The sequence below is a fragment of the Hydractinia symbiolongicarpus genome, chromosome 10 (genome assembly GCF_029227915.1).
Source record: "Hydractinia symbiolongicarpus strain clone_291-10 chromosome 10, HSymV2.1, whole genome shotgun sequence".
Classification (NCBI taxonomy): domain Eukaryota; kingdom Metazoa; phylum Cnidaria; class Hydrozoa; order Anthoathecata; family Hydractiniidae; genus Hydractinia; species Hydractinia symbiolongicarpus.
In genome coordinates, this window is record NC_079884.1 from 12546992 (window position 1) to 12574659 (window position 27668).

Here is a 27668-nt window from a genome sequence, read left to right on the forward strand (position 1 = left end):
GACTTTGTATAGTTTCTTTTCGTTTCGTAAAATTTCATAAAATTTTAGGAGGCACGAATAATGATTTTATGAAACATGTGCACCATTATGATACAACACGATGAGTAATACGACGAAACCTAAACCACGCAACGAAGAATGAAATGCCACGACAAAGAGTAAAACCTTACGACGTAATTAAAATCAGACGACGAAAATAACACGGCATGATGAATATTGTGCGCCGCAACAGCGAAGAGTATCACGACGAAACTTAAGACCACACGACGAAGAGCATTACAACACGAACAAAGCTACACACGAATTTTGTTCCACAAATAACCATTCGCGTCAACCAATTCCCTATGTAAAAAGTACTGCCCCTGTAGATCTGTAGTAACATTCAAAGCGTTCTGAACTTTTTACTTCTTACTAAGCCTCGTTTTCTAACAGAGGTCATTAAAACCAAATAAATCGTTGTAGCCATTACTGCATGCTTCTAAAAATTTTAGAATTTATGACCCTTTCGTCCCCAGGACTTGTTAGGCTATTTATATTTGGACTGTCCAGGTATTAAAAACTTAACAAGCCCTGGGACGAGGTTGAGAATTTATCACCTTTTGGCAGATTATTGCGAATTTTCAACCTCTATACAAACGCTCGAAGCTGCACGTCAAACAAAAATAAATTTAGAAAGGGGTTATTAATTTACCGAAAAAAAAAACAGGAACGGAAAATCTATCCTATTGAATAAAAAAGAGTCCATTTTCAGGGCGCGGTTGCAAGTTTAAAGCTTTACCAATCTGAAAATCATTAACCTCGTGTCCTGGAGACGAGGTTGGCATTGGGAAGTCATATGTATCGAAAAGTAGTACTCTGAGTGTTACGACGCAGTCAAATTGCATCTCGCTGCTTCTGTTGTTTCGCTCTTTTCTGTTTTATTGACTATACTAAGAAAAAACATGGTTCAATGTTAGTCCAACCTCGATCCTAGGGTTCCCTTTTCTTTATCCATTCCAAATTTATAAAAAAGAAGCGTAGTGCAGGTTAATGTCACTCAGAAAGATAGAAATGCCCTTTTAACTATCTCGCCGCACAAGACGTCAGTCGCAAGAAGATAGCAGAAGATTAGGTAATCGAGTATTATGTACGTTGATAGTCAGGATACCCGCCCAGCATAAACGTGTTACAACCGGACTTGAGTACTTGAGTATTTGAGTTTTGCATGACGACAACGATTGTTTTGAAATTCTAATAAAAATTGAATAAAAACATTTTCAAACAAATTAAAATATGTATTAAGGTAAGCTATTGATAAGGCATATACGTTGTTTCTTCTAGAATTAAATAGAATATGTTTGAGATTTGAGTAACACACAAAATAAAACACGAATCAGTGAAAATGTGAAAATGTGAAGCAACAACTATTCCTAAGGCATTTAGGCAGGAGTATGACGACGACGCTGCCACATGTTTTTTTCGTATCTTGTATTGTTGTTTATATCTGCGCCATAACAATATTGAGTAATCTCAAATTTTGCAGCAACAACCAGTCCCCAGAGCTCTTTCAGATTAAAACCTACTTTCGAAATTAATTCAAAGAGCTCTGGGGTCGAAATGAGCAACAACGAATATCTTCTGTTTACATCAGCCATGTTTCGCAAAAGTATGTGAAAAGAAAGTAGCCAAATGGAAATAGTCTCAGTATATGTGATAAAAATCACGGCTTTTTACGCCTGGGCGCAAAATACCGGCAGCATTTTGCGGCCAGTCGGCCTTAATATCTTTGAGGAAAGTTTAGGGCGAGGTGGAGAGGGGACAGCGTCAGTGTTTTACATTATGTTTTACTAAGGCATTTGGTGCTTTAGTTTACATGACATAATAACATTGGCAATATTTTTTAAACCCACATGGCGAGTCAACACGAGCCGTGTGTGAAAAACATTCTGTCTTATTCTAATTTCAAAGCTATGCGTAGACAAAGGCTACTCACTTTTTTAACTATCTAGCTAGCTAACTGATTGTACACATGTAACGATAACAGTATGACCCGGAGAATGACATCATTCTCGTCAACACACCAGCAGTAGGTGTCATGTGTCAGGTCGTTGTGTTTGGTATTTAAAAGAGCTTCAGTTAGTATATGTATATTTTTGCTATGACAGCTGTTGTTTAAAAAACAGAGGTGGTGAATATTACTATGTTGCTTTGTTAAATTGTGTAATCAATACTTACTTAATCACTGTGTTACATGCATGATTTTTAAAATTAATTACTATGTTTTGTAATTAACAAAATAATGTCAACGAATTCAGCTGTAAGTAATATAAGATGTAAGTAATATCTAGCTAGCTGCTACAGTAATTAAGAGGTGATTAATGATGATTTGTGTTTCAGAAAATGATCGTCATAATTTTTTGTTTCACATGTCATGTAGGAGGATGAGCAAACCAAAAAAAGCAGTCATAATTCCAGGACATGGTTCTGGAGATGTTTTTTTCTCTAACTGGTATGGTTGGTTACATAAAAAATTGAACAACTTAGAAAATTTTTCCTGTGATTTAAAAAATATGCCTGATCCTGTTCAAGCGAAGGAAAGTATTTGGATCCCATTCATGAAAGAAAAGTTGGGTGTAGATGAAAATACTCTTATAATAGGACATAGCAGTGGTGCATGTGCAGCTATTCGTTATGCAGAACGTTATAATGTAAATGGAATTATTTTGGTTAGTGCTTATACATCAGATTTAGGAGATAGCTTGGAAAAAACAAGTGGTTATTTTGATCGTCCATGGGAATGGGATAAAGTGAAATCGAATACTTCTTGGATCTGTCAGTTTGCTTCATCAGATGATCCATTTCTACCATGGTCAGAACAGAAAAAAGTTTCTGCCTCTTTGCAAGCTGATTTTAAGGAATTTTCTGATAAAGGACATTTTATGTCATCCAGCTTTCCAGAATTACTCTTGGTTATAAAAAATTACCTCAAAATGTAGTGTAATTATATTTTATAGTAGGAATGGACCCTAGAATAATTTTAATAATGTAATTCTGACCATTCATCACAAAAATTGCCTAATTTTAAACCTTTATTATTGATTTATATAGTTATAAAGCAAATTCTCATACTGTTATTACTTTTTGGGCCTACTCGCGCAGCATCTATTCTGAAAAAAAATGTATATACACAATTGTTGATATCATTACTGCACACTAATGCATTGGACCAAAAAATTGCCAACCAATTATATGTTCTGCATGAATAATCAGAGTTCAGAATTACTTGATTTTTAATGCAGCATTAATGATGTTTTTCAAATTTCATTAGATTAAAATATATATCACCTTAACTGTTAGTCAAAATATAGATTATTTTGACCAGGAAAAACAACTTTGGATATTTCTTAGCCATTGATGACTATCAAAATAATCCTATAATCCAAATTTCCAAGACTGTTTCTTAATCTGAAGTGGATTTTTCCATTAGTCTTGCTGCAACTTGTTTACATTTAATTTTGTTTTTTCTTCACAAAAAATAAACTTTAACTAATTTGCAGCTCTAACAAAATTATTGAGATTTTATTTGCTCATTAATGTAAGCATAAGAAGATTAATGATGTAATTACAAAGTAAATATTTAGGTCAAGTTAATTCATTAGGATAAGCAAAAATGATCCACCAAAGATTTAAATTAGTTAATTTTCTTGAGGCAGGGTGAAATATATTGCATGTCACAACTTTTATGATGAGAGTCTGTCTTCTTTTATATTTACTGCCGTGTTTTCATACTTTTTAGCAACAATATATACAATGCACAGAAGAATCAATTATATCAATAAACTAATTTTTTTCAAAATCATTCTCATGCTTTTATGTAAAAGCACTTTAAATGATGCTAAAGAAAATAAGACAGAAGGTAATGCTTGTTTTTGCTTCTACTATATTAATTATGTCCTATGCAATTCCATACATATTTTGACTGATATTTTTTCACAGATTCATCAAGTGTTGATTTAACAAACTCTGCTAGCAATGTTTTGGCAACAAATGTTGTGAACAAGGAAGTATTTACTATAACATTGCAGTTTGTCATCAGAAGCTCAATTGATGATGGAACAAAGTTATTACTAATACACAATTCGTCAAAAACACTGCTATCCATTTCACTAAATAAAGACTGTATCACCTATCAATACAAAAGAAAGATTTATACACTTCCAGTAGTATTACAACAAGATAAACAAGTTAGTTTGCATATTGAACACAATGCTCACAATGTTGTTGTGTATTATAATTGTATGAAAATATTTGAGAGCACAATGGAGGTTACTGATGATAATGCAGATGATTTCATCAAAGAGAAACAAAGCATATTCCTGCAAAACAATGTAAATATATATATATAATATTATTTTTTGGTCCAAATCATTAAAATCAAGTTAATAATTGGGACCTGTTAATCATATAATTAACAGTTTGATTGATTTCCACATGTCATATGATTTACAAATTAGTCTTTATAATCACCCCTGAGATTTTTTTTAATGTATATATATATCTAACCAAAAGCAAATATATACTGCAGCAGATCAGAAATTTTACCCAATGATCTTAAAAACAGTACTTAAAACTTTGTTGTATAGTGCTTCATGATGATTATATATGCTTATAATCCCCCAAAGCAATCCTGAACCAGAAATATCTAAACAATGGGCTCCTTTGCATTTTTACCTTGATGTGGTAAAACCCAAAAATAGCAAATTAAATATTTATGTAAACGAAAGAAAGTTGAATTATCACCCCTACCAATGCAGTGTCCAGTCTAAAAAGTCCATAACAGAAGTTTTATTTTTTTGTTATTAAAAGTTTACATTCACCTCAATAAATAAGTCTTACTTTCTGTTGTTGCAAAAGGTTTTTATGTTACATTATATCTTCATCCCGCAAAAATTTTTATGTCATGGAAAGTTTTATGTTGCCACAAATTTTGGTTTAAAATTTATAATTTCTTATTTTGATTCACCAAAGTCAAATTTTGTGTATGGTTACTTTTCACAAAAAGCTGGACTTTTATTTTACCACATAATAATAAAACATTTTAAAAGAATTTTTACAGAAGAAAACAAAACTTTAAACAGTAAAATAACAATTTTGTCATATAATTAGCTTTTAAAAACTGCACATGTCACTAGAAAAAGAAATATGTTTGACATTTCTTTTTTAAGTAGAATTTCATGGCTGATAAGCAGTTTAGATGTCAGGTTGACTTTTGACAATGCTAACATAGAATCAGCACGCAGTACTTTTATTTAAATTAAACCTATAACTCTTCTTGACAAATCCTAAAGCAGTAGTAAGTTAAGAACATATAGCCATATAGCCAAAGACTGTAATAGTCCAGCTTTGACCAAAATTAATAAATATATTAAAATGTTGATATACGTGGTAAGCTAAATAGTATATATGGTATATATAAAAATTCCATAGACCCTTCAGATGATTTTTATCATAGGTACATATCTGTGTTGCAAGACTCACATCAAAACCACATGATTTTACATTGTGTAAAATCACTGGATGCAGTCAAGGTACAAAATCCAGTAATGTATGTATTCAAACTTTTCACTAGTGTATATACCAGTGCTTTATTTTCTTTAAATTCACGTAAACATTTCATTATCAACTGTTAAAGTAAGGCAAATTTGTCTTTCTAGAGTCATCATCTTAAGAAAGAATGCAATGCTATTGTAGAGCTAGTACTTGACAACGTTGATGTGGAGTTAGATGAATATACTAGGAAGCATTTACTATCCTTGGTAAAATAGCATTTATTTTAATTATCACTATTAATTTTTTATAATAATAGTTCGGTTTTGTCTCCATTCTTGTTTACTTTTTATCTGTTTATATGTGTGCATTCTTAAGTATCCAGTGTATAGTATTTTTGATTACTTTAGCAGCCTGTATTTGACAAATGTAATTTGACCTTCTTAAGAAAAATAAAACAAAATTTTTACTGTACATAAAAATCCAGAATTTATGGTTCAATTACTTACCCAATAGTTTGGATATAAATAAAATTCTATATGTAATTTTCAATGAATCACTATCAGTTATGTAGACAATTTCTATTTTATTATTTCAGCCAAATAAACAAAAAGAACAGTTCAAAGGTTTTTTTTTATCTATTTTTTTATTGTTTATTCTATCAGCTGTTTATAAAAACATGTGTAAGATTTTAACACACTTAAATAATCTTTGTTTTGATAGTCAGCTTTTAATAATATGACAAGAGTGATTCATTTGAAGGTGCATAAAAAAAACTATTAGACATGGCATAAACTTATAACATGTTTTTTCTCAAACCTACATGAAGCATAATGTTTATCATACTACTGGTATCATTTGCAGGATTCAGTGCGGAGATATATTCACAACTAACACCCTCCTCCACAGATAGCACTATTCCAACAAGAAAAACAGTTACTTTTACAGAGGATATATTACCAAAGCAGGAAGAAAAACATGCTTGGTATGATCCGCAGGCAAGTATTCTAGGTGCATTGATTGTGGCCAAGATGATGTTTCAATGTTTTTCATAATGTCTATCATAAAACTAATTTGTTTTTCAGAAATATTTTATACAGTATATCAGAGGGCCAAAAGGAGTTAGAGGAATTCAGGGAGAAAAAGGCAGATTGGTAATATTTATAGTTTTGTTTGTTTGGTTCGTGAAGTACTTTTATGTCTAAATTATATGTAACTTTAGCTATAAAATAACTTTAAAATATAAAACACAGAATTCAGGCTTCCTTTTGCATATTACTGCATTTGCTGCAAACTAAGCATGCTCAAAAGCATCAAATTGTGTAGACAACGCTTTATCAGATCTCTGATAAATTACTTACATATTCTTTTACCCTATTATACCTGGGTGGTGCATAAAATGCCTGTGAACTTCTTTACAATGTATCGGTCCTGAAACTTTGTGTCTTTTCCTAACTTTTATTTGTGCCTGTAACAGTGTTTGTTATATAAAGATTTAGCAAATGTTTGGTACCAGGTACTTACACTGCGTTGTTAAGGTTATATATGGACTCAAGGAATAAGACTTTCAATGCAGTATTCTACAGATGCACCAAGTTTGACATTATACCAACTGGAAAAGTGGTTCTCTATATCTTTATCATTAAATTAAGAAATATTTTTGCAAATATTAAGTCATTTTTGATCAAAATGACGTAGTTTAAATCACGTATGTACGAAATCAGTTTTTTGAATTCAGTCTACAAGTTTCCAAGAATCAAAGGCAAAGCATTAGTAACAGATAAAAATGACATAATTCTGCGTGATGTTATTTCTGATTGCTATGATGTCACCACATTCATTTTTTACTTCAAGTAAATTTGTATTAAGACATTTTACAAACTGTGTCAAGTTTCATCAGTTTAGCATAGGTTGGGATATAAAGCCCTCAGGGTTACACAGGCCAATAAAGCCTAGGTAATATAGCAACTTTATATTATTATTGCATTCTCTATACCTTTTCTTCCGTGTTTTATGGATTACCAAAAAACTACTTTGTTTAATTGCTTAGTTTGGAATATTTATCTCTTAGACATCATTGTGCAAAATTATCTAGTTTCTAGATCTTCTACATTTTAGATATTACATTAAACTACCACTAAAATAGCCTTAAATAATCTACGTTCAAGAAAATATTATGTATAATTTCAAGTTTTCAATCCTAAATCCTGTATGTTGTTTATTCATTTATATTACTGTTATATAATATACCATTTTAGGGTCCACCTGGTTATGATGGACCACCAGGTCTGAGAGGACCAAAAGGATATAGAGTAAGTAAGATTTCCATTTTACATTAGAAATCTAATTTAAACTTATAAACTGTTATGGACCACGTAAATCAAACATGTGCATAGATGAAGGCACCCTCAATGTTATTGGCTGTGAACTTGATCGATCTTTTAGGAAACTACACCTCCAAATCGAACTTTAAAATGGATCATAATTTTCATGATATAATTGCTAATAATGTGAAATTTCCCAATTTGTTATATTTGTATATCAACATCTGATTTGTTTGAAAGCTTTTTAGCAGTTTTATCACAAAATACAACATTGTTTATCATCTGAGAAGCTTTTTCATAATTTTGTAAAAGTACAATGATGTTCATGCTGGAAAAGCTCTTTGAATTCTGTTGTTATAAATTGACAAATAGAAAGTTATGTTAAAAGATGGCTGGTCAAGAAACATTTATAGTATTTTAGATGATATATATTAATACTTTTAGGGCATGAGTGGAGAACCTGGAGAAGTTGGGGACCCTGGTGAAAAAGGTGAAAGGGTAAAAATCTCTGTTTTTATTCTGTTATATTTGTACATAATAGTAATATAATTTTTACATCTTTGGTTGCTAGTTGTTGGAAGACTTTACTTTCCTTAAAATCGTAAGGTTACAATATGTTTACACCTTTTATCTTGGTAGGGACTTCGTGGAATTGATGGCAGACCTGGTGTTAGACTTGGACCAAAGGGAGAAAGAGTAAGCTTGGAATGCATATTCCTTATCTGCTTAGTTTGCTTGTACAGACCTTCGAAAATTAAGATTTTATGCACATAAGGTTTCATGTGTGCTACACGAGTTGATGTGCATTTCGTGTACGCTATTACATTGCCACATGGACGTTGCCTATATGTTGTTTGCATTAAACATGAAATGTTTTTCCTAGGGGGACTATGGAATGACAGGCGAAGATGGTTCAAGAGGAATAAGAGGATTCAAGGTACACCTATCATCCTTAAATCTGCAAATCCTTTTTTTGTTATTATCATATGTCCAGTTATCATGAACTGTTTGCTAAATTATAGGGCTACAAAGGCCGTCATGGAGATCCAGGTCCTCCAGGGAATGTGGGCCAGCAGGTATACAATTAGGAATGTTCTTTGTTCAATTTTTGTGATATATTTTTTATGGCTAAAAATTTTTTTATCTCTTATAAGTTGTTAACTTAGGAGTTTGCAAATATTTCACTCTCATGGTTCATTTACAGGGCTTGTATAATTTTGCTTTTGTTTGTAAGGGAAATCGTGGAGAACCAGGAGCATCAGGTCCACCAGGTCAACGAGTAGGTTACTTGTTTATTGCTGTGTGAAAATGTTTTGTCACTAGGTTGTGTTAATAAAAAAAATTACGAAAAAAAATTGCTGAATTTAATTTTTAATTTTTAGGGTATTCTTGGAATGAAGGGTAATGAAGGAAGAAGTGGGAAAAAAGTGAGTGAAAATAAAAGTCGATTCAACTATAAAAGCATAATATATCATTTAATAGTATAATCAAGAAAGCACTAAAAAGGATATGAATTTAGGTTGTATTTTGACCCATTCTTATTCCTGCCTCTCTAGTAAACACACCTTTATTTCTAAGGTTAAAACCCTAGTTACACAGCAAGAATAAACAGGGTGGTTGTCAACAGATAGTAATACAGAATTTTGAATAAATTGATGATTGAAGCAAAAGTTTTTCCAGCTCCAATTCAGACTCTCATAAGAAAGTATGCATCTGGTCTTTATTATCTTCAAACTTTTTGATTTTATTTATGTTTATTCTGTTGTGTTTATTTAAAAATTGAAAGTGTGACTTGTTGATTTGTTTTAAACAGGAAATTGATTATTAGACCAAAATTTTGTTTTTCGTAAGAGACACTAGTCTCAATAGTATAAATTTAAAATTTCTGCATTCTGCAACAAACTTGTCATGTCAATAAGAGTTTTTTTTTGATTTGGTGTATTAGCTGAAATATCCTGGGATAGATAATTTTATGGAAACCAATTTTATAACAATTTAGACGTTGCAAATGGATCAAGCTAATTAAGAAAAATGTTTTGTTTCAGGGAATTCAAGGGAAAAAAGGACCACCTGGCCGACCTGGAAAGTTTGGTGCACAAGTATGCTTTTTTGCTTTTTGTACATGAATTTTTACCATGGAATGATTTATTTTCAACAACGTTTTTTTATTTATTTACTGATAACATTTTTTCAAAGCTGTACAGAAACGTCAATCAGTCAGCAAATTTTTATGCAAAGTGCTAAAACAGATAACCCCTTGCACAACTTTGTTGGCAGATAAATTGACAACACTCTAAGCATTATACCACAAGAAAAGAGTTGTTTTTAACTATGTTAAAAGAATCACAAAGTAATTCTTCTGATATCTGAATATTAACAACGGTACATTTAGGGTGTACGAGGAAAGCCTGGTGAAACGGGGCCACCCGGAATAAAAGTCAGTATTTTATTCATTTGTTATTTGTTTTTACAATGTTGTATTTCTTTGTAATAAAACATCTTTTAACATAGGGATATCCAGGGAGTGCTGGTAGAATGGGTTTTGTTGGAAGTGATGGAAGCACGGTACGTTATGTTTTTATTCCCATCTGAAAACCAGGATTATTTCCTTATAAAAGGCTGACATTTTTCATTCTGTCATTTTTTTCATAGGGTCCTAATGGCAAACAAGGTCCTTTTGGCCCAAGAGGAGTCATGGTACTTGCTTTTCTTATGCTTTATTTAAAAAGAAGTTCTTGATATGGAAACAAAATAATCATGCTTTTCTTTATTTAGGGTGACCAAGGATACCCTGGGTTGCCAGGAGCGTTTGGAAATCAAGGACAAGAGGTGAAGAAAAATAACAAAAAAATTTCATCATATTTTTTATTTTCAATCTCACCAAACCGAACTGAACATCTTGGAATTGCCAAATTGAGTCCTTGTTATTTATACTTTACAACAGTGATTTTTTTACATCGAAATATTTTCAAGTTTTAAATTCTAAAAACAACCAAAGCACATACAAACAATAAAAATAACTACTGTTGTATACTTCTAGCTACAACTCTGACCAAACTTTACATTATCTGCATCCTGTCTACTGGTTTCTCTTATTTTCCCTATTCAATATTTTAAAGTTTTTATTAACTTGAAATTTTTAGTCCCTGCCTGCTTTTTTATCTCTTGATATATGCTCAACGATAAATGAGAACTTTTAGGAAAATCAGCTGCAAATAAATGTTGCGTATATTTTTATTTAAAACATAAATTTTTAGTATGGTAATATTAATTTATTTTTAGGGAGATATTGGTGAGACTGGAGTGATTGGTATTAAAGGAATCCAGGTAATGTGTATTTTGTATCACATAATGCACAAAATTATTTAAAATTGAAATATTTTTTTGCCACAACAGTTGCTTTACTTTCCAGGGCAGAGATGGTGCAGATGGCCCAGTTGGAGATATAGGCAAAAAAGGTGATAGGGTATGTTGAAATTACGTTTTTAAATCAAAAGCAGTATATTATTATTGTGAGTGTACTTCTTGGAATATTGGTATCTTATTTAGAAGGAATCTTTTATGTAGGGAGTTGCTGGTATGAGAGGTGGAATTGGTGAAAGGGGGCCTCAAGGAAAGAGGGTATCGTTACTTTTATTATTGAACTTACAACTCAAAAACCAGACAAACCAAAATAACATAATAATACATAAAAAATAAAACATTAAAATGGAATTAAGATTAAATGAATGTTTAAGGATCACAATAACCATGCAAATGCGAATTTTTTTTTATAGTTTTAACTCCCCTGTTTTTGTATAAGATGTTTTCTCTGAAAACCTTAACACTCATTCCTGGATAAATTCCGTTGTTCTAAAACATTCAGATTCTATTGTATTAGTTGGGTATTGTAAATGCTTAATCAGGTAGTATAAACCCAATCTTCTTATTTGTTTTTATATACGGTATATTATAAAAAGAAGTGTTAAAAAACAACAGATATCAATACAGAATATCTAAATATTTTTACTCACCACCAACGAGAATGTCTCATGAAACTGACAGTAAAAGTGGTATTGGCAATGAATGCCGAAATAGTAATCAAGAATATTAAAAATGAAAATAATAATCCTTTTTATAAACACTTAATAAGCGCATCTTAGTGTAAACATTTAACCACTCCACAATGTGTTATACTTTATGATTTTAAGAATCTGAGTTTAAATTTTGTTTTTGATTAAACCTAAACGGTTACGACAGTGTGTTTGTATTTAGGGTTTAAAAGGTATTAAAGGTGATAAAGGTTATGTTGGTTTTCATGGTTACAAGGTAGGATGTTTTGAAGAAAGATGAAAAACCTTAGTAGCAGCTTAATTTTTCTTAACAGATAAAATGAAGTTATTGTGCATGTAATGATTTTTAGGGTATTCCTGGAACAGCTGGTGATCATGGTGCACCTGGTGAACTAGGAAGGAAGGTATTTCATAATAGATCTTTGTTTACACTACAATATCACTGGTTAGCGTCCAAACATCAAGTGAAATGGAATTCAGCTATGAAATTCCTAAGAAACATTAACTTTTTTGTTTAAGGGACCAAAAGGTGATGCAGGCATGAAAGGTATTCTTGGTTTTAAAGGAGACAAGGTACCGGAGTTGTTTTGAAAGCTTATTTTTCGTAATAATATTCCATATTCGCTATTTATATTGTTATATCGGTGTCTTTATTGTTAAGGGATCTTTTGGTGTTAATGGTGTTGAAGGACCTATGGGTGAAGAGGTGAAAGATTATACAACTTTCTCTGGTCAACATACAATTATTGTATTACCTTAGATTTTTGCTCTTTTTTTATAGGGTGCAATAGGAGTACCAGGACCAGTTGGAGATTCTGCAATTGATGGAGAAAAGGTTTAAAACTTTCCATTTGTTTTAGTTATTTAGCATTTTCTATTTTCATATTTCCATTTGGCATGTAACAATCTCAGACAAAAGGTTCCACTGAAAGGAAAGTCAGAAACTTTTTTTATGACTTTCGTAAAAAAAATTTATTTTAGTTGTTTCGAATTATTTTCATTTTTTATGCACAGGGTAGCAAAGGTATCGTAGGAGATCCTGGACCAGTTGGTGAAAAGGTAGGGATGTATTTGGTAGTTGTTCAACCATATTATAGTAATCTATATAATACTTACCTGACACTAAATAATTGCAAATTCATATTTTTTTATCAATAAGAAAAGATTTTTATTTTCTTACATGAAGTGAAGCCAACTGATATTATCTCCATTATTTTTTTTTGCATCAAAGTTACCATCTTTTTAGGGAGAACGAGGAAATATTGGAAAGCCAGGAACACAAGGACAAAAGGGTAGAAAGGTGAGGTGTAAAATCACAAAAAAGTAGTTACAACTTTGCTTATTAAATGAGTCTTTATGACTGAAATAAAAACAATTTACTGTGTATTTTCTAAGGGAAGTAGAGGACCTGCTGGAAAAATTGGTCAAAATGGCCCAAAAGGAGAAATGGTAAGGTCTATTTTAAAAAACATTTATAAAAATTTTTAAAATCAATTTCAGTATTCTTTCGTTTTATTTCAGGGCTATCCAGGACATCCAGGTGATATTGGTGATGCTGGTTATTTTGGATTACAGGTAATTCGACTTACGGGCTGATTCACAATTTGGTCAAAAAAATTATACTAAAAAAATTTCTGCTAAAAAATAATTCGAATAGTTAAGTTCATAAAAAATGCACTCTTTTATTTCACAAGTAAAAACAAAAACAAACGAGTTAGATTTCTGTGGACAAGAACTTATCCTCATTTTTCCAATCTATCATTGTCAAAATCAAATGCAACGAATCAGAGACACTATAAAAGAAAGTTTCTATTTTCTACTGCTGTCTGTTTATAAGAAGTAATAAAAATAGCAATGAATTTTCCGTTCATTTTGTTTATTCTCTTCAAAAGTTTTCATCAAGTTCTTTTACTTTTCTCAGTTTCTAAATAGAAATTTCGCAACATGGAGCGGACGCCACCTTTTAAGTTTCTTTTCACATTATTGCCTCATCAGCAATTTTTACACCTGATTATACACAAATAATCATTTTCTATTCCAATTTTTATTGGTACTAACCATTTGTATCCCGTTATAGCGTTATTCAAATTTAATTCAAATGCCTGCTTCTACCTCTTGCAAACTAGCGAATCATTATATTTAAGGGTTTTAAAGGACCAACTGGTGAGGAAGGTCCAGAAGGATTAGTTGGGTTTGCTGTGAGTATACACATTGTTAATGTATATTTTGCCTTTTTTTATTTTTCTCTATTGGTTGTTTGCAGTAAAGTTTATTCTTGTGTTTGATATAAAATGCATTCATAGGGTGTGAAGGGTGCAAATGGTTTAAAGGGAAAACGTGGTGCACAAGGAAAAAAGGTAAAAAATCTTTATTAATATATATTTTGAATTATCTAAACATTTATCTTGATTGTATACAAAATATTTTGACTATAAAATATTTCTATCATCTTTTTTTTATAGGGTCATGCAGGAGCACATGGCGAGGAAGGACCACCTGGGCTGAAGGTAAACTCATTGATTTTTAAGAACATATTTCTTTACTTATGTTTTCTGTCTATCCATATACATTTGACTGGAACGTCTTAGAATTGCACCTTTTCTTTAGGGTGAAGCTGGAAGCGTTGGAAAAAATGGTCCACAAGGAGATCAGGTTAAAATTGTTGTTATTTTTGTTGTCATTATTGTCGACCCTGATTTACCATCACGTAACCATCTCTGCTATTTTTTTAAGGGGCTTGCCGGTGCTCAAGGAAAAGCAGGAGATACTGGTCCTGAAGGTGCTCAGGTATTATGAGCTTAAAAAATATAATATTTCTTTGATAAAATGTCAAAAGTCAAAGTTTACCAAGAAGTATATTTATAGGGATTAATTGGTAAACCTGGAGCAGATGGACCAATGGGACCTGATGGTAAAGTTGTAAGGATTTTGACATTTTTATAAATTGATTAATCACATTGTCTTTTTTTAATTCGTTAATTTTTTTTATCAATACTTTTTAGGGTGAAGCTGGAGCTATAGGTTTTAAAGGAAAAATTGGTGATATTGGTCCACAGGTATGTGAGACTGGATTATACTAAGTGTCTTACAACAAACAACCTTAAAATTGTACAGAACTGGAGGAATTTGATGGCATTGACTATTTTTATTTAGGTTTGGGATATTTAAAACATGCTTTTTAAGCTGTTGGCCAATTTCGAGTCTTGTCATTTTTGTGAACTGAACTCCTTTGAAACAAATTAAGAGGGCAGCCTAAGTAAGTACCCAATTCCACCTCAGGAGATGGTTATGCCTGTTTTGTACCAAGGAGCGAAATATTATTTCCTAATATAATATAGTTACATCAGTTATATATACTTCTAGTGTTAATAAATACCCTTCTTTTATTAGGGTGACAAAGGTGCACCAGGTTTACAAGGACGCCGTGGGTTACCTGGCAAAAGAGTAGGTTTAGTTCAACTTACCACTTTGTATCTTTTACAAAGCTACAATCTACGTAACATTATTAAACCATTTGTTTGTTTCGCAAAAATTAGTAAATTTACGTCTAATACTAATTTTTTCTTAGGGTTCCCCTGGTGCGTTTGGTGCTATGGGAAAAGAAGGACTTCAAGGGCAAAAGGTAAAAAATTAAATATATAGTTGTCTTGATTCTTTTCTATCTTGTTTATTTTGCTACATTTTATTGTATTTTCTGTATTTAAGTAACCTCTTCTGATATTATGTTCTAGGGGTTGGCAGGAGATGAAGGACCACCTGGTTTTAATGGTGAAATGGGTGGCCCGGTAATTTTTGTGATACAACAGTTTCTGTTGAATGCCTATAATTTTTTTTGCGGCTTCGTCGGTGGTTTATGTAATGTTTATTTATTTATTATTTTGTTTTATTTGGTAGGGCAGAAGAGGTGAAGCAGGTGAACCTGGAAAACCTGGAGTTGCAGGTGTACAGGTACCAAAATTAATTTTTATAGAAGTGAAATACTAAGAAGTTACTCGTTAGACTGAAAAAATCTATGGAAATTTCAAAAAGTCGCATGTACACCTACCATCTTTTCTTAATGTGGATTTGTCTGTCGCGTCAAAGTAGCATTTGCTATTTCGTGTGTCCGTAGCACAACGAATTCTCGTGTGCTCCCACAAAGACAGACTACAGATTATTAAAAAAATTGTTAAACTGATTTTTTATTATGACATTTTTTTTTATTATTATCCATTTTTCACGAATTGTAATTGTTGATATGTTGTAACTGTAAATGTTATGTTGTTTTGTTTTTAAACGCGTAGGGTATGAAAGGATTTCATGGCAAAAATGGTTACCCTGGACCAGCAGGTGACACAGTAAGAAACTTCATATTATCCATTTTTACACTTGTTTAACAAAAGAATCGGATAGAACTACAGGTTTGATGTTATAGGGACCAATTGGTGACCCAGGGCTTCCTGGAAAGTTGGGAGCCACGGGTGCTCAAGTAAGTCTGTTTCAATTTAAAGGCTAGTATTTGCGTATGCCTAAATTTTTCAACTAAACTTTTACCTTTATGTATAAAAACATATATATTTGTTCCTTTAGGGTGCACCTGGTCCATATGGACGTGCTGGATCACCTGGCCCACCTGGGAAAAGGGTAATTACTTGTGTCATCACAAATAATCAAATTATAACCATTTGAAATTTAAATATTGGCTATGTATTTATTGTAGGGAGAGAAAGGACCAGTGGGACCGATAGGTATGAATGGTCCTAGAGGTGAAAGGGTGAGATGCTAATTTTTCATTATATGTTCTTCTTTTATACTCTGTAAAAATATGTGAAAATATATATACTAAGGAATTTTGTAGGTAATACAAGATGATTTTAAAAATATTTTTTTCTTCACCTGTGAACTTTTTACACATCGATACACCGAAATTGTTGACATCGTATAATTAAGAATGCTTTTTATCTGATAAAAATTTTGTAAAAAAGAAGTATTTATTGGTTAATATCTCTAGAAGTCTTGATATAAATTATAGTGATTTTTCCTGCGAAAGGTTTTAATATAACATACAGCAACCGATATCTGTTTCTATTATTACTTTCTATTTTACTTCTTTTTAATGGTTTTTTCATCGACCTATTTTTAATTCTTTTCTTTTAAATACATACAACTAATATATTACGGTTATATAGGGCGAAGCCGGAGACGAAGGCAAATCAGGAATACCTGGAAAATCTGGATTGAAGGTTAGTTTAGCTTTTTTTTACATTCTGTTTAAACGTTTTGTGGTGGTGCTGAGTTTCACCATCTTTCTAGCACATCTCTATGCTTGGAAATATTCATACATTTTGGAATGATAAGACATATGGAAATCTTTTAGGGCGAAGAAGGTGATATTGGATTTAGAGGCGATCAAGGAGAACAAGGTCCTCAGGTAATATTTTCTTTTCTAACATATTCCAACATATAAATGTGTTTTAATTATTTGTAGTTGTTTTTGTTTTTAGAATAAATGATTTAGCAGGGTTCTTTGTATTTTATAGGGTATTTCTGGTCAAAAAGGTGAAGTTGGCGAACATGGGGATGATGGGTTTATTGTAAGTCCATATCTGACATCTGATCTTATCTGATTTTTTTACTGCCTTAATTATGACCAACATAATCTTTGAAATTTCTACAATCTTGCTCTGTCTTCGAATTAAAGGGTTTGCAAGGAGACAATGGTGATCCTGGATTGATTGGAGAGACTGGTGTTATGGTAATTAGAACGTTTGTATTTATTTCTTAAAGAGAGAGCATTTTATATCTTTTTCACAGCATGTAGGGTTTGCAAACGCAGCAGCGAAAATAAATTTAAAAATGCTGACTATAAGTAAGGTTTTCTGCTTAGCGCAAATATAAATATAATTTTCTTTATAAAAATCCATCTTTTAGATATGTTTTAATAAAATTCTTTTATTCTTAGGGTATACCAGGTAATCCAGGTAGACGGGGTGATGTTGGTAAAAGAGGACCACCTGTAAGTTTTTATTGTAAATACTCTGTTTCTTTTTAAAAAAACAACGTTTATAAGACTGAGTTTGATTGTTGTGTTTTTTTGCCTCAATTTATATAATGCAAGCGAAATCCCAAAAGCTAAGTTTCTTTAAGACTACAAAAATTGCATCCTTGGAAAAATAGCAAGGCACAAAAATTATTTTTTAAATAAACAACATGTCTAAGGTAAATTCTAATTACGTTTGGCAATAAAGAAGTGAAAAAAAGTGGAAGAATATCGATGTTCACAATATAGAGATGTAACTATGTTGTAAACCGTTTGTGTATTAAGGTTAAAGCAATGTTCCTTTCATTTATAAAATTAAAGGGTGTTACATTTTTTACCATTTGAATTTTTTAGGACTAAGAGCAACAGGCTGAAAGGTTTTTTTGTATTATTTTTAATTTAGGGTGAATCAGGATTGAAAGGAAAAGGTGGTTCTGATGGAGCACAGGGTGAAAAGGTAAGCTTCCAATGCGATTGAAAGAATTTAGTTTTTTATTTATTTTTGTCAGTTAATATTTAAACTCTTTTTAAGGGAATTCCTGGAATCAAAGGTACAAAGGGAAAGTATGGACCATCTGGGTTTCCTGTAAGTAAATATAATCATATTTTGCTACTTTTACTTCTGTTTTCTTTTACCTGATTTATGTTTATTATTGTAACTTCTCCCTTATAAGCCAAATATATATAAAAAATAAATTCTGTTTTTTGTTGCTTTTCTGTAGGGTTTACAAGGACCGCCAGGAGAAGAGGGTTCTCGTGGAAAGCTTGGTAACGTTGGTCCGTCTGGTCCACTTGGAAAAGCTGGTGAACGTGGAGCACAAGGGATGCAGGTAGGATATATTGATCTGCTGGTATCACTATTTAAAGTCGCAATTGCTTCCTTTTTTCATTATATGACGAAAAGAATAAGTTTCTTTGAGAGAAAACTTATATGCGTTATGTTTTTGTTTTGTTTTTTACATTTGGGTTCCAGCACACTTTACCTTAATAATAGAATATTATTCACTATTTCAATATTTAGGGTGGAGTTGGACCAAAAGGTTATGTTGGACCAAATGGGAAAGCAGGCGAAGTCGTAAGTGCTGTTTGTTAGATATCTTTCTATGATACAGAAAACGAATATCACCAATTTTCAGTGTAAGTATAGTATATTCTGAAAAATTTTTATATATTTTTATTTTTTAGGGCGATCCTGGACAAACTAGTCAAGTTAAAGGTGACAAAGGGTTGCCTGGAAAACAGGTAAGAAAAATTAATGTTAATGCATATATTGAAATTATCAATTATGTATTATGTATAGTTATGTTTATTGATCTTAGGGTTCTAAAGGATTACCTGGTCCAAGAGGTTCATCTGGCATAAAAGGAAACAAAGTAAGCTTCTGTCATTTAATGATCATATTAAGTGTACACTTCCACTTTTAGAATCCAAGATCTTGATACAAACTTCTATCATTTTCCTAGGGTGTTTTAGGAGTCCGTGGTCCAAAAGGTGTGTCAGGAATGAGAGGCTTACCAGTAGGTAGCTTTTCACTATGCATCATCTTTTTTGTGTTTGTGCATTACTTCGTTTCTTCTTCTTCTTCTTCTTGTTTTGTTCTTTGTTTGTTGTTGTTATGCTACGTTCTGTGTTTGTTTTTTCCCGTGTTGTTATTGTATGTTAAACATAATACCACAAGATAACACTGTGTGATGCCATACAGATAAATCTATTTTACATAAATATCAAAGTTGAACATCAGAGTCATATTTTTAGGGAGATAGGGGAGAACTTGGAGAAATTGGTCCACCTGGGCCTGTGGGTGCTTTTGTAAGTCATCATTTTCATATCTCTTGCCACTAAACATGTAATTTACGTTATATATTTTTGCGGAGAATTGTTTGTTTATTATTAGCATCAGGTGAAAGATGGATGTGCTTTCAAAGAAGCACTCTCCGTATAATGAAAACGAATGGATAGCTTTGTGGACTTAATGAAAAGAATAAAAAAAAATGAAAATAAAAAATCATTCGCATACTTTCACGAATTAACCTGGGATACAAGGATTGCAGGGGTTTCTAATGCTAAAATATTGTGGTTTTGTTTTTTGGTTTTAGGGCGATAAAGGACCACCCGGTTATCCTGGTCCAGACGGACCAGAAGGACCACAAGTAAGCGTTTTTTTATAAATGTCTGTTGGTTTTAATTTTGTCGTTTAGTCTATAACTAATGACGGTAACTCTTCTTTCATTATTAGGGTTACCGTGGAGAAGACGTGGGTTTCTTACTTTTTGTTGTCGGTTGAGTGATTGTAGTGATAGTATCAGAGTATACATGGTTTTAATTTTACAAAAAAAGTTGCATAAGTTTCTAATGGGAACTGCTTGAGTAATTATGAGTTCCAAGAATTTTCTTCCCGTTTTTAATTTTGCTCCAACTAAAAATGCTGGATGAAAAATTTCTTGCAGTTTTTAAGATGTGTTTATTTTTATCGTGTCTAAGAAAACCTTATTGGTAAAAAGTCGGGAAAAAGTGATTAAATTTTGGCTTAGTGACTAATTTTTTTTTACCGAACAAATTTTTTTATCACATTTTTAAGTCGAGTATTTGCTATTCTATTTATTAGTACATTTAAAACTAAAATAACTTTAAAATAAATAAAACAGAAATTATTCTATAAAAAAAAAACAATTTGTTATATGTTTTATATTTATAAGCAAGCATTTCCAAAATAAGTCAGTGGTAAAGAATATATTGTAAAATCTAGTTAATGAAATGTGACCAATATTTTTACCGATTATAAATTTTTAGCGACTTTTTTTATCGACTTTCTCCGACTTTTTTACCGACTTTCTTCGATTTTTTTGCTAACTTTTTCTTCGACTCTTTTTACTGATTTTTTTACAAATAAGGTATGTGAAATCGTAAATTTAAATGATGCTTGAGTGGAAATTTACTATGTGAATATTATTTTATGCGAGTTTGTATAAAATTAGTTGAATAAATATTCTAGATATGAAAAGGTATAAAATAATATAAAAAAATCCTTGTTTGTATTTTCCTATTTACTAAGTTACAGTGTTTTTTATTTTAGGGTCGACGCGGTGAATGGGTAGGAACTTTTTTAACAGTAAAATATATATCATGTTTTTTCCTAGTAACTTGTAAATTGTACAGTAAACGATAATTTGATAATTCGATTTCCCCTTTTTACCATATTCGAAAGAAAAAGATGCTTTCATAATATTGCTTGACCTGCATGTGACGCAGCGGCCAACCTGACGTTCGGACCCTCTAAAAACAAAAGGAAAAGAAAAGAAAAGAGGAGTGTATATCTTGTGAAATAAGTAAAGAGAAAATATGTGAGCACACTCCCCCTAGGTGCTCATTTTTACTGCTTGCGAGTGGTAGCAGAAAATGTTCACTGGATTAAACTTTCGAAAGTGAAGTCTTATTCCCTTCTGATAACACAACAATTTGACATTTCGCGTATTAAATTGTGCATTTCCCTTAAAATAATATAAGTTTTGTTTGCTCTTGATTTGCAGGTTTAAGTCACAAGGACAGGACAAAACCTTTATATAAAAACTGTGTCAAGCAGCTAGACATTATGCAAAAAAACATGTTGGTATTAGTGAATGAATTTTGCTTTCGTTGAATGTGTTTCTTTAAGGCTGGAAGCTAGTCAGGACTGAACTTTTTTTCTTCATAATCAGTATAGGGATTAGATTTAGTAAGGGAAGGTTGACCAGGGATGGTTCCGCAATATAACCAATCAGAAATGCTAATCCTAAGAACTTGATTTATCAACTTTTTGCTACCGATATGTATCTAGTATTTATAATATTTAAAATTTATATTTTTAGGGTGAAAAAGGGTTTCCCGTAAGTTTATTGGTTTTCACATTGGTTATTATATTTAATTTTTCTTAGTGGAAAAAAAGCACATTTTTGAAGAAAACTGCATGTTTATGTTATCATAGAAATACCTTTGATAAAATAAGGCCGATAAAGAAGCATCCTTTTAAAAACAATACTTTTATATTCAAACTAGACTGACATCCCAGTAAGTCTAAGATATGGGATTTAGATATGGAATCGCGTTTTACAAACAAAAAAATTCACACTAAATTGAAATCTCCAAAAACCACATCAATATTTGATCCTTCCCTTTGTCGATACGAAATAACTCATCCACATTCTAAATCAAGGTCTAGGCGCTCTCGTTATCTCTCTCTTCCCTGTCCCGCTGATTTGTTGCACCGAGATAAGAAAGAATGGCTTTGAAATGATGTGAAGAGTGATTTCAGCTAACATTAAAGTTTAACTAAAAAAAACGTTCAAATTAAATTTAGTAGTACAAGAGGAGTTTAAAAAAATTACAACGCTATGCTGAAGAAGAAAATAAAAATAGAAAAGTAGGTTAGTGAGACTATTAGACAATGCTGTTACATTTTTAGGGACCTCGTGGTGATGTGGGAAGACCTGGTCTACCTGTAAGTTTCATTTTGTTGTTGTTGTTGTTGTTGTTGTTGTTGTTGCTGTTGTTGTTGTTGTTGTGTTCTCTTTCTTGTCCTTTCTATCGTCGTTGTTATTCGTAATAAGACAATTTACTTTTTTTAGGGTAGTGATCCTCCCGTGCGGAGCCTTTATGTAAGTATACATATTTATGGCTAACACAAAACACCTGATGATTGAGAATACACTTCTTAGCATATATGTATGTCAATCAATGCACCCTTTCTATAAAAGCTAAAAAAGGGAAAGAGAAATGACTCCTACGTTGTTGTTTTTCTTACGTAATCGCACTCCATCGTTGTTTTTTTGTAAACGAACTTTCTCAACTTCCGAATCTCTGAGACAAGACTGGTAGTCTTGTGGTGGTGGGTTCGCTTTCATTGCGGAAGGTCTTGGGTTTAAACCTGGACCAAGTCATGCGAGAGATTATAAAAGTATGAATCTATCCTTTCTGCTCAGCGCTCAGCATGAGAATAAGATTGGCGTCTAAGGCAGTTGTCCAGTTGAGCGATTGCTGTGCTTGCACGTTTTTCTTAAATTGAAGCTTTAAAAATATAGTGGGAACTCCTTCGCTGGACTCTCGTTGTTACCAGTACCAATAGAAACTGTAGAGGCAATCTTGGGTAAATAATTTCAACAATCATAACACTAACAGAAGCACACAAGATGAATAAAAATGTAGAAATGTTTATTTTTATCAACCTTGCATTTGTTTTTATTTTAGCCTGGTTACGTCCAAAAGCATGGGAATAATCCAGGCAAGTTTTACGTAAGTAAAAACCTTTGGTATATAACCAACTGCATCTTAGTGAGCAATTTTAGTGAGCAATTTTAGTGAAATACGATGATTCTTTAAAAAAATATCACTTTCTTGGGAGAGTGGACACTCAAATTACTTATTTTTCACCGTTTCAGCGTGCATTAGCCGGTCGGTTCTTATCACTCATTCAATTTGAAGTCGACAGTATCAAGTATCCAGCTGGGACACGTGATAATCCAGCAACAAATTGCAAAGAGCTAGCTGATAGTGGAAAAGAACTCGAAGATGGTAAGAATAAAGATTTTCTAACTTTTTTTTTATTTTATTATTTCTCTGTGAGTCTAGAAATTGTTGATTTTTATAATTTGCGAGTCAAACATATATGCGTGACTTTTAGACATCTAAGTTATTTTTCAAGTTGCACTTCAAGTAACGACGCATACTTAATGTTGTGCGCTTACAAAGTTGTTTAAAAGGACCTGTAAATTGTAAAAGCATAGTAACAATTTGACCCAATCAACTCTTAGACAACAGACTATTTCGCTCTTTTTAATGTTCCCATAGTAAGTCTCTTGTTTTAATACTCGCAACTGCACCTTTGTTTTAGACCTCCCCATAGTCGAATTTGTTTTTCCAAAAAGTCTGATTTTGCCTAGATTGGACTAAAATAAAAATAAAAACTTGCTAAAAATATTTTACTAATAAAAAAAATCTCTATTTTAGGGTTCTTCTGGGTGGATCCAAATCGAGGATGCGCATGGGACGCTTTAGAAGTGTTTTGCAATATCAGCGCAGGAGGAGAGACGTGTTTAAGACCGAAAACTCCATTGGTATGTTTCTACACTATTTTATTCGCGGTGTCAAGTCAAAAAAAAACCATACATGTCACGTGGATTATAACTGATAAATTATGACATAACCTCAATTCGTGATTTACCCTCAACGGTTTTTATTAAGGAATATGTTTCAGAATACCTTGGGTCGTCGTGGCCTAAAAATTTTTATTTTTGTTTTAGTATAACATAAACAATATGAAAGCTGATGAAGACGAAGAAGTCGTTCTCTCAAGGCACGCAGAGGTGAGTTCGCATCTTTTACAAACCATCTGACATATCATAAAGAATTTTAATTTGTAAAATAAAAGAAAGAACACAATAATAAATAGTTGTGAAGATTTTCCTACTATATGTTTCTTTGAAAGTGTTGATTCAAGTTGTGATATTTTAGCCTTTCTTTGTCGTTATTAGATTCAATATGGTTTGGGGCGACCACAGTTAAATTTCGTACACCTTTTAAGCAATGAACACACTTACCAAACTATAAAATTACGGTGCACAAGACCTCTACGATATTTGGATAATATTAAACTTTTTGGTTGGAACAAGAAGCCATTTAATGCAGATGATCGTAACAGAGTTGATGTTCTCTTTAATACGTGTCGCAATGTAAGTAGCTGTTTGTTGTTGTGTGTTAGTGTGTGGCACATCACTCTGTACATCGTACACCACCTGACGTGCCTGGTATATTGCGCTCTGTTTTTGTAAAACCTGTAATAAACGAGACAAACGTGTTGTCTCTTGTTTCTATTACACAACTGTCCTTAACTTCACCAGTACAAGTAAAAGAAATCAAAAGTAAAAATCTTACGTTTGTTAACAAAATCATAAACCAAATACGAGTTTAATTCACACAACCATTTTATAGGCGAATATTGTCATAAACTTTGTTCAACCTTACTATCATTAGCGCGTGGCCTTGTGGTTATGGAGTTCGCTTCGTAATCACAAGGTCCGTGGTTCGGTCCACAGCGCGGGCATGTTTAGCAAGTGTCTTTACTACAGCTACGGGTCAACCCATGCCATGTGAGGGAAATTGGGTAGGTAATGCCGGTGTATACTTCATGTATACATTTCGAACACTGAAGTGGCTATATCCTGTATAAACATTCGGAATAATAATGATAATAATAATAGCAATCAAAGCAATATGAGACATACACCAATTAAAATGTGTATCCTTCTAAAATTCTAGCATCATAGTATCCGTTTCACAACAATTTATTACAACTTAAGCAATTGGGTCTAACTTTATTACTTAACGGAAGTGATACTTCTTCCGGGACTTACATTGACCCTTTTGTAGGTTTGGTTCGAAAACTTTAGGCGGGGTCATGGGAAGGGGTGGTGCATACTATTTTCTACCTGTAAAATCTCTTCCCTATTGAAAGGGAACAAGTTTTAGCTTTATTTCTTAAATATAGGGAGTTAAATTTTTTTAATTCCGTTATCAGATAGATTGTGAATTTATTTGAGTTTACATCAGATGGATGATTAGACCTTCACTAGAAGGTTAATTTTACAATGATTGAAATATCTATTCTGAAACTTTTTAGGCTAGCAAAAAAGCTCCTGGAGAAGTACATCTGCGTATATTCACAGACATGGATTTTACTGATTTACCGATTGTGGATGTTAGCATAAAACACGAACAAATAGATGGTGTGGAGCTGGGAAACAATTGTTTTCTTTAAGTCGATTCTTTTAGTATGTCATTTGCGTTATGTTAACCTTTTCTATAATAGCATTTTTACAGATTTATAATAAGACTTACGGAATATGTACATTTTATATGAAAAAAAGTAGCTGCTAGAATTTAGAAAAGCGCCAAGTGTGTCTGGGGACTTGTAACGTTTAAATAACAATGTGAAAGTAAAATACAAACCTTATCGAACAAAAAAATTTGGACAAAGGTGACCGAAGTATTTTTAGGTTAACAATGGTTAAATTTTGTTCGACGAATTATGTATTGGAATATTTCTTAAAAAATTTAAATCTACAGTTGTTTTAACTTTAGAGATATAATTTAAAGATTTCAACTTAAAAACCAGTTGATTTTATCTTAATTTTATCTTTACCGAGTTTTCAGTCATACTGTGCGATTAGATCCGTGTTACTAAAAATAGAATATATGGAGTTGCTTACAAAAAATTTATCACAAAATTAATATAATATTTTTTCAATAATTTTATAGTTTTTAATGAAACATAGATTTAATTTATTGCGTTTATATTTATATTTTTATATTAGTTTATTAGATCTTTTTTATATTCAACTTATATAATATGTTTTTATATACCTTAAATATATTTTTTTATTTACTTCAAATTATTCTGGAACGAAAGATTTATTTTTTAATGTGTAGTGTGTTTCTTTATGCAAAACTTGTACGTGTGGTGTTTGATCTCAGTTTGATGGGAGTAATTTTGCGAGAAACTTCTGGTTCAAGTTCCTACAACATTCCACAAAATATATTTAGACAAGGTGGCAAATTTCTATACTAGGTGTCATAATTCACTTGTCAAAGTTCGCTCGTCAAAGTTCACTCGTCAAAGTTTACAGATGTTGACAGCGTACTTAGGAAGTTAGGATCTTAGAACATTTTGGTTAGATCCAAGCCCTCAACATGAGTATATACAAACTTGGATGAAAGTGACCTAAGAAAAAGCTGTTTCAGCAATTTCAGAAGATGATCTGAGGTCTTAACAACTTTTTGAATAGCCTAGTTAACTAAGCTTTCTTCGAGTTTATCTCGTACGAAAGTTAGACGCAAACGATTGTGTACAAGAGCAAATCCCTAAAATTTAAATCAACCCTAGAGCAAACCTCGAATGAAAACTAAGCGATAAACTCAAAACCTGCATGGTCACATCTTACCTTCTTAAAGAATACAAAGTTTAATTATATTTATATTTATTATATGTTCGGGTGAGTGAGACTATTCGCGCTTAAACAAAGGATTTCCTGATAATGATCACGTGAGTAAAAAACAATAAAAGTAACCAAGACATTCGTTTGCGACCCAGCGTAGTTGTTTTCCACCATATTCCATTCCGATTTCCTAATGGTAGGTATAAAATGGCTACTTTGTGATTGGTATGAACATATTTTGCAATAACTCAATAAGACAAACCACAACATTTCTTCAAAAAATGATAGCTGCTTTCAATAGTCCATATATTTAGGACAGGGTTCCTCTTATTGGCAAGCTTCTACTTAGGTACATTTTGCTTTAACAAGACTCTTCCAATTATTTAATTATTTCTTTGTTTTTGCTTCCTTACCACTATCCAATGATGAAGGATTGATGTCATACTAGAAGCATACTGAACATTAAATAGTCAGACAAATGACAGAAAAACGTTTAAGTAAACAGACCCTTTACCGTACCACACCTCCAAAAACGTTTTAGAAACAGGAAAAAGTAAAGTGAGTTAATACCGCTTTTTCTTGGCATAATGTGGAGAAACCGAAATTAATTACGCGAGATGACGTTTGATTATATTTCCTCGTTTTTATGACGTTTTCCTGGATATGCGAAAATCAAAAGATGGAAGGCTGTCCTAAAGCCTTAATGATAAACTTTGACTTGAAAGAGCCTGGATCTATAGAGAATGCATTTGAAAAACCTCTTCGGGATTACATCCAAGAATTT

General features: G+C 32.1%; 2 protein-coding genes across 3 annotated transcripts; both read left to right on the forward strand.

Moving 5' to 3' along the window:
* The first annotated feature begins 1273 nt into the window (after positions 1-1273).
* On the forward strand, positions 1274-3131 carry LOC130612680 (serine hydrolase RBBP9-like). Its single transcript, XM_057434033.1, has one exon. It carries the CDS (start codon positions 2358-2360, stop codon positions 2973-2975), a length of 618 nt encoding a protein of 205 aa, XP_057290016.1. The 5' UTR covers positions 1274-2357; the 3' UTR covers positions 2976-3131.
* Positions 3132-3643: 512 nt separating this feature from the next.
* LOC130612653 (collagen alpha-2(I) chain-like) lies at positions 3644-26371 on the forward strand. Of its 2 annotated transcripts, XM_057434001.1 has the most exons (71): positions 3644-3895; positions 3976-4367; positions 5492-5584; positions 5694-5795; positions 6125-6152; positions 6391-6524; positions 6612-6680; positions 7785-7838; positions 8295-8348; positions 8490-8546; positions 8734-8787; positions 8873-8926; positions 9085-9129; positions 9233-9277; positions 9896-9949; positions 10243-10287; positions 10362-10415; positions 10503-10547; positions 10626-10679; positions 11133-11177; positions 11263-11316; positions 11418-11471; positions 12105-12158; positions 12253-12306; positions 12422-12475; positions 12564-12608; positions 12684-12737; positions 12917-12961; positions 13149-13202; positions 13298-13351; positions 13424-13477; positions 14047-14100; positions 14206-14259; positions 14365-14409; positions 14510-14554; positions 14636-14689; positions 14768-14821; positions 14905-14958; positions 15293-15346; positions 15471-15524; positions 15634-15687; positions 15797-15850; positions 16186-16239; positions 16317-16370; positions 16472-16525; positions 16602-16655; positions 17071-17124; positions 17259-17312; positions 17422-17475; positions 17583-17636; positions 17844-17897; positions 18325-18378; positions 18454-18507; positions 18644-18751; positions 18943-18996; positions 19107-19163; positions 19241-19294; positions 19385-19438; positions 19677-19730; positions 20018-20071; positions 20158-20175; positions 20995-21012; positions 21767-21784; positions 22360-22395; positions 22523-22552; positions 23142-23186; positions 23333-23465; positions 23901-24007; positions 24194-24256; positions 24425-24622; positions 25570-26371. In XM_057434001.1, the coding sequence occupies exons 1-71, from the start codon at positions 3790-3792 to the stop codon at positions 25705-25707; spliced, it is 4569 nt and encodes a 1522-aa protein (XP_057289984.1). In that variant the 5' UTR covers positions 3644-3789; the 3' UTR covers positions 25708-26371. The 2 variants fall into 2 exon arrangements, with proteins under 2 accessions (XP_057289984.1, XP_057289985.1); XM_057434002.1 differs by lacking the exon at positions 3644-3895 and having other exon boundaries at positions 4317-4367; positions 5492-5567.
* The last annotated feature ends 1297 nt before the right edge of the window (positions 26372-27668 follow it).